Here is a 12,177-nt window from a genome sequence, read left to right as displayed (position 1 = left end):
CTCTGAACTCTTTGTAGTAAGAACTGTATGTATGTTATGGTTTATACAATGTCAGTCACAATGTCAGATCAGGATCCAGGCCCACTGAGCTGAATCTTCCATGATATATGATGGCAAGACATCCAGACTAAAATGCTTAATTTTCAGGTATTGGGAATTTTATGAATGAAGAAAGCCAAAAAGGTCTTCAGGTGGCAGCTGATTTTCACGAGAATAGTTCTGATAGTGGAAAAATTTTCACCTCTTGTGATAAAGATATGTTATTGCCACACTGTGGTTTTGGGGTTTATTTTTTTATTTATTTATTTTATTGGAATTTTATATTGTGTGATACTTTGGGCGTTCAGTTTCTTGTTAAATTCATTGGTAATAGTGGACATTAATGTGTTACATTTTTATAGTTTTTTTTTGTGTCAGTTTTCAATGAACTGACAAAGTGAAAAGTCTGGTACTACTGAGTGGCATTTTACTCACTTTCCCTGATTCAAAAACCTGTTGACATTAAAGCTCTCCACCGATATCAGTGGGTTGTGGTCTGTATTTCGTTGTTTTGATACAGCTCCACTGTCTAAAGCCAATGTACATGAATAAAATTGAGAGACCAGTATTCATCTAGCCAACCCCAAGCCATTTGTATGACCAGTAGTTGGAAAGATTATTTGCAATCTCATTAATTAGGGGAACCGTCAACTTACAATAGATTTTTCTCTCCCAGTGTGCTATCCCCCATTTGAATTGCTATAGCTAAAAATGGTTAGAGAATTTGTATAGTCTGTCTTAAAATGTGTGTTAGGAGAATTCTGAAGTAGTGACCCGTGTAGTGGCTAGCGTAAAAGCCTGTTTGCCATGCCTTTTCAAAGTCCAGTGTCACCTCTTGAGATAACTGTAATCACGCATGCGTTGGCATCCAGCCCACTCCATGTTAATAACTTTGTCACTTTATTTCATTTGGTTTCTTTTTTCCTGCCTGGGTTGGTTTCTATGCTGTAGGAAAAGCTAGTTTATCCAGTTGAGCCTGTTTAGTTGTGTCTTCTGTTTATGCAGTAAAGGACCAGAAAAGGAGGGAAAACCATTGTGATGGTAAATTTACAAGACGTGAAGAGGAAGCTCCACAGCCAGGGTGGTAACAGAAACAACATTAATTCTGTTTTGTTTGACTGCCTGGCCTTTAGGTTGTTACTAACCATAGAACACTTCAGTGGAAGGTTAATGCTTTGTACTATGTGTGGTTTCAGATATACTAGCCCTAGGATTGTGTTAATTTTGGCTTCTCTGTCTAATTTTCCATTTCTAAAATAAAGTTTTTAAAAAATTGCATGCCTGAGATGAGGAGGAATTATGCAACTGTGCCTTATGCAAACTTCTACGCTAAATAAAAGCAGATAAGTATACCTGGAGCACTTGGGTTGTACAAAAGTTTATGCAGTTTTGCAATAGCAGCCTTGTGTCAATAGAACTGTAGAGAGGAATAATCATGGATGGACAACGAAGGCCTGAGAGCAAATTTTAGTCATTGTTCATTATTCTTTTTCCATAATTACCAAGTGTCTCTTTGCCCTTGAATAGGCATGACATCTGCATTTTTTTTGAAAGTTCAATTGCTTCTATAATACTTCTGTACTAGAAGAAACTTAAATGTTGAATTTAACCTAGTTCAAGTGGCAAAAGGGGGTGAGAATCATCTTAGAAGAAGTGGCGTTAAAAAAAGAAATCTAAAAAACCACACACTTGTATAAACGCCTATAGGCCATAAACCTCTGGCAAACTCATAATTAAAATAAACCCTTTCAAATATGTAAACCAAAAATTTGATACTGTCTTGTGAATCAATGACTTTGTACTTTTTCCCCTCTCAGTACATTATAAAGATCATGATGACAATTTTAGTTGTAAATTGGTTATATTTCAGAATTTCCTTATTGCATATAGAGATTTAATACTTGAAAAGTGTTTGCACATTTGATATCAGTCGTGGGAAAGTATTATGGAGATCTCTAATTGTCTGAGATGTCAGCAGTTTATAAAATGAGCATACTCAGGCTGTAACGGAAACCTAACCTAAGAAACTTCTGGAAAAATCACGGAATCAAAAATCACAGCTTTATGGATGAAGTGAACTGCACAAGGCAGTTCTGAACTGCTATCAAGGCAGTCACTGAACTAAACTAAGGCTATAGTGCTGAAAATGTAGTTATTTAACTTTATTATAGCAGTAATATCAGTGAAATGATGTCAACGGGAGTGCTCTGCTATTGAAATTCAGCATAAAAATATGTTTTGGCAAGGACAGAGCCAAAGGGTGCACAGAATTTAATTTTTTTTTTTTTGGTAAGCACTTTGATTCTGCAATTGCTTTTATTAAAGGATGTTACAACACCTGTTACAGTGGATCCTAAATGACCATGGTCTTTTGAAAATACTGAAATTCAAAGCTGATACAGTGCATGTTTTTGCAAATATGTCTAAAGTTTTTCCTCCAGACTTTCACCCACAGATCTGGGAAGTAAGCCTTTACTAGAGACAAGCTTATATAGAGTTAAGGGCTGTGTACACGATGCAGAGCAGCTCTGTGCCTCCTCTGCGGCTTCAGTTGCAGGTATGTGTGTGGTTCTCTGATGAGGCTGAGTGAAATCAGGGTATAGCCTTGCAGAGGGAGGGATGCAAAACCAGAAAGTGGCAATTATTTACCTATGTATCTTTTCTTGTACAAAATGCAGTTTCTGTGCTGTACGTACATTCACTGTTTACAATTAGCTTTAGTTCTGTATTTAGGTGGATAAATATGCCACTGAGTGGGGTATGGAAATCAAACGCCAATACTTCTGAAAACGTATTGTGAATGTATTTCTAAGCACTATACACTATCCAAAACAATGAGCCCTACAGCATGACTCATTTTTACTCTTATGCCAGGATACTTACGTAGCTAATCTCCCTATTCTATCTCTATTCCTAAAACTTCTTGTTTAAATTAAAAAAAAAAACAAAACCAAAACAGTTACAAATTTTTATGAAGTTTTTTGGAAGTTTAGTGGTGTTCAAACTTTTTCCATTTGTGGATCCCTACAAAACTTGTAGTGAAAGTAATCTACGTAGCCAGAAGCCTTGCTTTTCTTGGTTACGCTGGCAATGGGCACTTGCAAACTATGGTTTCTCAGGCTGAAATTCACTGCCATAGATTATAGGAACAAGTGTGTGTCACAGTTCCTTTGCTATTGTTGAAATGGAAATTGAGTATACAGAAGAGGGAAAGTGTATTGGTATAAATGTAGAGTGTAGATTACAAGACTCGTTATCTATGCTAGGAAACTGTTAGTGGTTGTGAGGTATAAATTCTGTTTGGTGGTTTATGTCTGTAGTGACTACAAGTTTCCGTGTTAATATATGTAATATATGACAAGAACTGCATAAAGATAATGGTCAAGCTCCAGAGAAATGACTTAGGGACTTCCCTTTTATCTTGACTGCCTGCAGACCACAGCGCTGGCCAGTAGAAACCTGGTGGTTTTATGAGTCCATTCTTCTTTGGTTCCCCCTGTACTCGGCACTGGTGAGGCCGCACCTCGAATATTGTGTTCAGTTTTGGGCCCCTCACTACAAGAAGGACATGGAGGTGCTGGAGCGTGTCCAGAGGAGGGCAACGAAGCTGGTGAAGGGCCTGGAGCACAAGTCTTGTGAGGAGCGGCTGAGGGAACTGGGGTTGTTTAGCCTGGAGAAGAGGAGGCTGAGGGGAGACCTCATCGCGCTCTACAACTACCTGAAAGGAGGTTGTAGCGGGGTGGGTGTTGGTCTCTTCTGCCAAGTAACTAGCGATAGGACAAGAGGAAATGGCCTCAAGTTGCGCCAAGGGAGGTTTAGATTGAACATTAGGAAAAATTTATTTCCTGAAAGAGTGGTCAGGCCTTGGAACAGGCTGCCCGGGGAAGTGGTGGAGTCACCATCCCTGGAGGTATTTAAAAGACGTGTAGATGAGGCCCTTAGGGACATGGTGTAGTGGGCATGGTGGTGTTGGGTTGACGGTTGGACACGATGATCTTAGAGGTCTTTTCCAACCTGTATGATTCTATGATTCTATGATTCTATGATTCTATGAATGAAAATATTCCTATATACACATGCAGCTACGAAAACATAATCCCTAACTAGAAACAGAATGTTTTCAATCTAATACAGGAAGCCAGTGAACTGATCTTTCCAAAATGCTGCTTTCTTGATTTGTTTGTTGTGTTTTCAACCAAAAATACCACTTTCTAGAAAATTGATAAATATATTGCTTAACGTTTTGAATATCCAGACTCTCTTAACTGTAACTCTGACCGCAGACCTCCTCCCAACTCTGTATTGCTTGACGTATGTGGTATTTCAGAATTCAGAATATTGCATGATGCTTGTGTAGCTCGGACTGAATGTGAACAGGAAGATTTTAGTGATGGAAGATAATGAAAATTAATGAAAATACAACAAAGTGCTTTAGGCCTGTCTGAGGATGACAGAAAACAGAATTTGGAGGCAAGTTAATTATCTAAACTTATGTAATACCAGACATTGGACATATTTCTAGGTAAGACGCTGACGGTAGTGTATATTTTTTTTTTTCTCATGTGTTTTTGGGTTTTTTTTGTGTATGAAATTTCTGTTTGATTATAGATTTGCTCTTTCTGGGGAAAATTCGTACCTCTTTCCCCAAAATGCTAAACGGCACAAATAAAGGAAACAAGCTACTGAGACCCCATCACATCAAGCCTATGTTTCTAAAAGTACTTAGAAATGCTTCAGAATATATATGTATAGCGGTATCTACAGCTAAGCGGGTGTCTATTTCCAGAATCAGGCTTAATAATCAGAGGAGAGAGCCAGAACCTGTAACCTGGTCCCAGACTCTTTTCTTCAAGAGCTATTTCTTCAGCTTTATCTTTAAGTTGAGGGTATTACTGTATCTGTCCTTAATGTTGGACTTGGAACTATGGTACCTTTCTGCCCTCTCCCTCTGATCACTGACCTTTCTGGACACCGTATGTTTGAGAGCCGTGTTGGTTCCTGCTGAAGTCTGGGGGATCAGCCCTAAGGAAGGGTTGAATAGAGGAAACTCTGTACGTCTGGCCAGTTCCTGCTAGCCGTTAAATCGAATTTGCAGCTTTTACAAGCAGGAAGTTGCGCTTGGCTAGGCCATATGGTATATGTAGTTGTGTGTCTTTTCATGGTGTTTTTCTTTGGCTCTGAAATATTTTACACATGGAAAAAGATCACTTTTAGTTGAGTTTATTGTAGCTTAGTTTAATTGAATTATTGTGTGCCTCTTGTTTTGCAAGGGTTAAGATTTTGCACTAACGTGCCAATCATATATAATTTACATCAGGAGCTTTTACATAATTGATATTAAGAAAAGTGGTTGAGGAATGCAGACAGTGTGCAGGTCTGTAAAGCTGTTACGAACACAAGACAGTTGTGGTAATTATTGCAGAGGGGTGTATACTCAATTATATGCTTAGTGGAAGGAAAGATTACTAAAAATATTAATGGAAAGCTTTAGTGGAGTTTGGTAGTTACTATGTGTACTTTTTAGTACCTATAGCTATTATTAAGCCGTAAACAAATGCACTATGTATTTGCAAACTCAACTTGTTCTCTAAGTATAAAGCTTTTGCTTGAGTTTCATTAACTTCTGTAGCAGTATTGTGCATTAACTGTATATGTATGTATGTATCTCAAGCTGTCTGGCTTGAAAAAGGAAGGATTTTGCATGTGAGCAGAGAATAGGTAAACATCCAGTCCTTGTCCTAGGTTTTCAAGCAGACCGCTCTCACTGCCTCTACATTTCAGAGCTTTTATGAAAGCCATTGCAGAATAAAAATCCCGACTCTGGAACATTTAGCAGAGAAACACAGAAATCATTTTCATGTTACCGATTAGAAAAGTGCCATGTGTTTGCACACATCTAGCTGTCAAATGTTGTTGCTAAAACAGTATTTTCAATATTGTTCAAACTTGTCAGATATGGTTTATATTTTTCCTTTCTGTCAACAATCCTTTAGAGTTTTTTAGTAATTTTCCCCTTTAACTCTCTTTTTCATCCAGCAAAGGCAGTAGCACATCAGTGAATTGTTTTCTCTGTCTAGTCACTCTCTGATTCTGGCTCTTGTGTCCTAGTACTGTTTGCAAATACTTTGGGAGATGTTTCAGACCAGGTTTTGATGACAGCTATTTGAGATTTCAATAAGAAATTTTTAAGATTTATAAATATTTCTTTTTGATAATAAGATATGAACTTGGCTCAAGCCCTCTGCAATAATGTCGTTTTAAAGTCACGCTTTAGTCATCCTTTCTATGTATTGTTTTTTATAATGATTGTTGGGGATTCCTTCTCCTTTTCCCTTACCCCCTCTGAAAAAATAAAAAAATTGGCTGGGGTGTGTCAGAAGCCAGCTAGGACCTCCCAGTGCTGCAGAGGTGACACCTGTATCCTCACTTGCACATTGGCAAGACATAGAGCAAGACAGCACCATCATCCCCCCAGTTCACAAGGGCCCTTATGGAGGGGGTGCAGTATGCGGGAGCTGCTGCCTGAGGCCCCTGCCCTGGCCCACGCAAAATGACGGTGGTCGTAGTGCAACATGGAGGAGTATAGTGGGACAGTAGACTTCAAATTCCATCAGTATTTATAAGAAAGGGATTTTTTTTTTTTTTTTGCCACACAAATTTGGTCTCTATGCACTAAAATATTTTGGCCTCTCCATTTGCGTGACCCACAGGCGTAGCTGTGTCTGTTTGGCATGTTCCTTCCCTCTCGGACTATCCACGGGTGAGGTCTTAGAGTGTGCTGTATCTTTAGAGAGTGCATGGAGATGTCAAGGGAAGATCACTTCGTTGCTTTTTTGGTTTCTGAGTCTAAATTGCTTCAGGGAGCAAAATGAACCCTAGAATAAATAACAGAATCTGCCATGCGGTAGAAGTTGTTAACCAGCCAAAAAGAGTGGCAATGCAGCCCAGAGTCCTCCTGGAGCTTTGTGTTTGGAGCCTGCTTCTCCCTTCCAGGCAGCTCTGCTGGTACCGATGCCCTGACTACTGTGCAGGCGAATGTTCTGCCAAATGGCCTGCCCGGAACGATGGGATGTTTCTGTACCACTACTGGCAAAACACAGCTATTTGTCTGTGCATTTGGAAAAGTCCTGTGCCAGGAGCTGATGTGCATGTGATGCTGCTGGCTTGACCTGGGAAACTTTGGTGGCTTCTGTACGTGCCAGTGTCAGGTGCTTCTTGCCATTAGCAGCATGAATTGCGAGTTGCTTATTTCCACACTGAAATAAGTTCCATTCTTTTGGATCGTGCTCTTACCAGACGCTTTAACAGCCAACTTTCCAACCCATAATTCTATTTTGAAGAATATTACCGTGCGTTCAAGATGTCTTTTAAATGTTTTCAGGTTGTGCCTAGCCTGCAAGTTTGCGAGCTCCTGCATCAGTCTGAGATCTGAATCTATTGCTATTTCTGTTCTCTATTTCTTCTTAGAGGTGGAATATTTGGAGCAAGAATTTTGTTTATGGCTTTTGCTTTTTATTTTAAAGGGAACTAAGATAAGCTTTTAAGGCAGAGAACAAATTTAAGAAAAAAGTTAGCATGTTGTTGCTGCTTTTTTCTAGTGAAGGTGCCGTGGAAAGTGAAACATCACTTTTTAAACTTTATTTTTAAATGCATGAGGAAGGCCTGAGAGGGTGTCTTTTTTTTTTTAAGCTATAACAATGTTTCATTTTTTATCTAAACTGTTTTTGCTGAAGTTTTTTTGAAGTGTCAGAGAACTGAGCTTCCAGAGCCTCAGCCCTTAAGAGGTGCTGATACTGAATATTTAAATTGTTGCTGTCCAGAGGTTTACCTTACTCAATAAAAATCCCTTTCTTCTTTCTGTTGCTTATGTTTTGTTTCACTGGTGTGTGTGGTACCAACGTTTTACTAGTTTCTCTAATTCACTCAGTGTTTGTAAGAAAGCAAAATAGATAAGTTGTGAAAGTCTGATATCAAAAAAAAAATTAGGAAAAAATTAACAAGTCTTCTCTGTTTGTCACGGATGCAAAAATTGAGACAAATGTTTTGATTTCCTTTGGGGCTTGTCTCTACTAAGGACTCCACAAGACTTGTGCGAGTGGAAGTGTCCTTCCTTTCACTTCAAAATGTCAGCGATATATGAGATATTTATTTGTTTTCCATGCTTCTCACTGAGCTACTTGCCTCTTGAGGTTTATAAAGAGAAGTCTGTTTCTTTCTTTTCTGTTCCATCATCCATTGCAGGCAGTTCAGTTTGTCCTTTTAATGCCCGGAGGTTTCAGATTTTTTTAAATGCTGAAGTTTATTAGGAGCATAAGATTCTAAAGTATTAGCTAACCTCCGAAAGTACCATGTTGCTGTTTATCTGTGGTTTGAGAAGTAAATGGACATTTGAGGGTCACAGCCTGTTTTCCTCATTCATGAGGCTAACCTTGCTCCTCATTAGGAAATATATACAAAACGCAGACTTACTCATTCAGGAAGTGCTTTGGTTTTACTTTAAAGTAGCTGGTGGAAGTTTGAGCCATGTTCTGGCTTAATATTTAAATGTTCAGTTTGTGCCTATTGAAGTCAGTTGTTACAGAAACACACAAATCTAACATCAGCATCTGACCCTTTAATTTTATTTATTTTTAAACAGCTAATTCTTACTTCACTAAAATATAAGTTTAATTCCTCTTGAAATTAACATCTGATGTGTCTACATCAAATTATGTTATCTTGCATAAAAAAATTCTGATTTTGTCTGAAATTAGACTGTGAGAATCTGGAAACAGAAACCATCTCTTTTTGCACATTAAGAAAAGATATATTATATTTTAGCTTATGGCCAGACAAATTATTATTTTTGTTCTTATTTTAGAATGGTGTAAAGTTTACATGTGCCTGCATGTTCTTTTACTTATTCTGAAACTGATGTGGCATCTGTACCATAGAATAAGAATGTTAATCATGATCACGTTGTTTGGAAGGATAATTAGTGCCCTTCTTTCTTCTAGGGTGATGTGTGGAGAGGCTATGCATTTCTGTCCCATCGCTTTTTAATCATTGTATTCTTACAGCATTTTAACCGTACCTTTGTACTGTAGTTTTGTTTACTGAGCGAAATTAGCTGGGAAACATTGGTGTAGGCTGTAGCAATTTGAAAATTTGATAAATACTGGAAAACTAAGGTTTTCTGCTTTTCATTGTGTTTTTCAGCTCCAGAGGAAAAGGATGCAATTAAAGGACAATATGAAAAACTCGTGGATGCTTATGGCTGCTTAGGAGAGCTTCAGCTTAAATGTGGTAAGTGACCATCTGTATGACAGATTATAAAATGCCCAGACAATGCCAAATGACCGCAACAAATGCTAAAGTTGTCTGATTCCTTAACTTGTGAGAGCTAATTATGTTCATCTGGAAAAGATCTATTTCTTTTTCTATGCTGTGCCAAAAACGTACTGCTAAGTGGTAGTCTAAGAATTTTGGATTTTTTCTAAGTTTTGTTTTGTCTAACATTCTTAGCTGCCTGAAGATAATAGTCTTTTTTTTTTCTCTACCACATTTGTCCAAGGCAAACTATGATGTCTTACTTTTTTTTGAAGGATCATGTTTAAACACTGATTAATCGTGGTCATCTTAAACTGCAGTACTACAGATTCCCAGTCCTTGCTATAATGCCCAATTGCCTTTAATTGGGTAATTTACATGGATAAGGATTTGCAGAAGCAGGCCTTTAACTTCAACTAGTATAGTAAGGAATATTTATTGTCATTGCTGTAAATTTCTGTACAGTTTGGGAATCTTGATTTAGCAAAGAACTTGCTATTACACTGCCTACGGGAATGTTAATGCAAATAGCTTGTTTCAGGAAAAGAACGGCAGTCACTGATTTGAAGGTAATAGTACCTTACACAGCAGACTTCAAATTCACTGATGAAAAAGATGCATTAAAACAAAAAGCACTATGCCTTGTTCCTCTGGTCTTCTTACAGTAAGCCTTAATTTTGACTTGGAGGAATGACAAAGCTGTTTTCCATATAACTTGATGCTTGGGCAAGGAATCTGCCAAAGGCAGTGGTGGTGTGAGCGCTGGTGTATTTAGACCAGTAGATATAAGTGTATCTTTTTATAGCCTACTTACCATTTTATGACATGAGTAATATGACTTGAGATTGATCTGAAGAGGCGACTGTAATCTGAAAGATTTCTATGTCATAATTTAAAACTGTAGGCCCATCTAGTCTTTTCAAATGAATGTGGACTTTTTGTTTGTTTTGTTTCTTGTGGAGTTAATTAGGCATTTCTATGGAGATTAATATCAATTTGTTAATGTAATTAAAAATGGAGGGCTTGTGATTAGTTTTTCTTGGCACTTGGACCTGTTTTCTTCATAGGAGTCTAATGAATCCTGTTGTAATAGTAAAGGAATGTAGCTATTGAATTCAAGCTCTTCAAGTTATAGATGAGGGTAGTTTCTTGTATGTGATGGGAACTAAATAGGTACGATTTTAGTCTTCGTATTAAAAGGTGAATGATTTCAAATGGGGTATGAAATCTTCTCAGCTTTATTTTTTCTCTTTTCTCCTTTTATTTCTATGTTTCCCATGTCCTTACTTCTTTTTGAACAACACCTGCTTCACTTCAGTGCCCTTAAAGTGTGAGGTTTTTCCTCTCTGAGCTTTGTCACTGCACCTCTGTCTTGTTTTAGCATTAAATTGCAAGTCCTGGTACAGAACTTCCTTTGGAAAGGATTGTTAAAAAATTTATTGGTAATTGGATAAAAAAGTTAACTACTGAAGGCAAACTTCTAATTGTGATTGAGTGAAAAGTCAGGAGGGTCATGCTGTAATGGTAAGCAAAGGTAAGCAAAGATTTTCTGCTGCTGAACATGTTTAAAAAAGCAAAGATGATTGCATGCCATCTCACCATTCAAGAGGTAGCCCAGGTTTTTTTCACAGTCTTAGATCTTCCATCTTACATGTAAGTTAGTTCCATCCCTTTAGCTATTGCTTACATGAAAGATTAACACTGGAAAGGAATGCAATGTAACTTTTTTTTTATATATAATGTATTCTAGCAGCTGCAAACAAGGGTATAATTGGCCAGCTCTTCACTGAGCATCAGTGATCAGATAGACTTTTTTGGAGTATCAGTATTTTTTTCTTGCTACTGGAAACCTGCAGACCATAAGTACTAAAGTAACTGAAAATATTTGTGAAAGTACATTCCACTGGGATATTAAAAGAGTGTATTTGTAAAGCAGAAGGGGAGACTTTTTTCCAAGACATGAAAGATGTCTTTAAGCACTTTAATTAATCTGTGAATATCACTACTTAGGAGTCCAAATAAATCACACTGTATGCCTGCCAAAGTAGATCGTGCTTTTCACAAGAAAGTAGATGAAATATGTGAAACTGACTCACAAAGTTAACGTTTCCCACCAGTAATAACATTCACTTCTATGTACTTATGTCTGTTAACATGACTCACTAAGTTCTTCTGCTTTCTTTTGTGAGATGGATGGCAGCAGAATGAATTGTACAGTGTTTCTGAGCTGTATCTCAGCCAAGATTTTGCTGCCAAAGAAGATCTAGCAAATACATCTTAAGCAAAGTGTTAAAAGACCTGGCTTTGCAGTGTCTGGTTTAGACACTGTGATGTCAGGAAGGGGTACATGTATAAGGTAGTATTTTGACACCATCACCACACAGGTTGTTTAGTTTAATACAGCTGCTCTATTTGGGGAGGCATTCTGAATTAATTTGACTGTGTATATACTCTTGCGCTTGCACGTATACAATGTATAGTTGAAAGGAAGACGTTTCAAAGGCAAAAAGGACAACTAAGTACCTGTTTTCTATTCCTTTTGAATGTTTCCTAGTATGTAATTGTATTTAGAAGAGGGAGAAAGATCTTTGAGACTAAAACTATAGTTTGGAAAATCTTGGTTCTTTTCATAATTCTGCTATAGATTTCCTCAGAGATGTTCAGCTAGATGCTTAGAGTCTGCTCCTATTCTGTGTTCTGTTGTTAATTTTGAAAGCAGATGAGAGGCAAAAATACTTTGCAAATTGTTTTTCAGTGGACTGTAGAGTGAAGTGGATGTATGTGTGGAGTGGAGATGGAACAGGCTGAGGGAACATAAGGCAATGGCAT

At 37.7% G+C, this 12,177-nt stretch overlaps 1 protein-coding gene across 1 annotated transcript in view; it reads left to right on the top strand.

The window, feature by feature from the left end:
- Positions 1-12,177, top strand: part of SYNJ2 (synaptojanin 2) — a 67,960-nt gene that overhangs the window by 1,225 nt on the left and 54,558 nt on the right. The window contains exon 2 of the mRNA XM_075146071.1: positions 9,238-9,324. Within this exon, the coding sequence (XP_075002172.1) occupies positions 9,238-9,324 (87 nt within the window). The remainder of the gene's footprint in view (positions 1-9,237; positions 9,325-12,177) is intronic.

The sequence above is a fragment of the Calonectris borealis genome, chromosome 3 (assembly GCF_964195595.1).
Source record: "Calonectris borealis chromosome 3, bCalBor7.hap1.2, whole genome shotgun sequence".
In the NCBI taxonomy this organism is placed as follows: Eukaryota; Metazoa; Chordata; class Aves; order Procellariiformes; family Procellariidae; genus Calonectris; species Calonectris borealis.
This window is presented reverse-complemented; position numbering and strand designations above follow the sequence as displayed.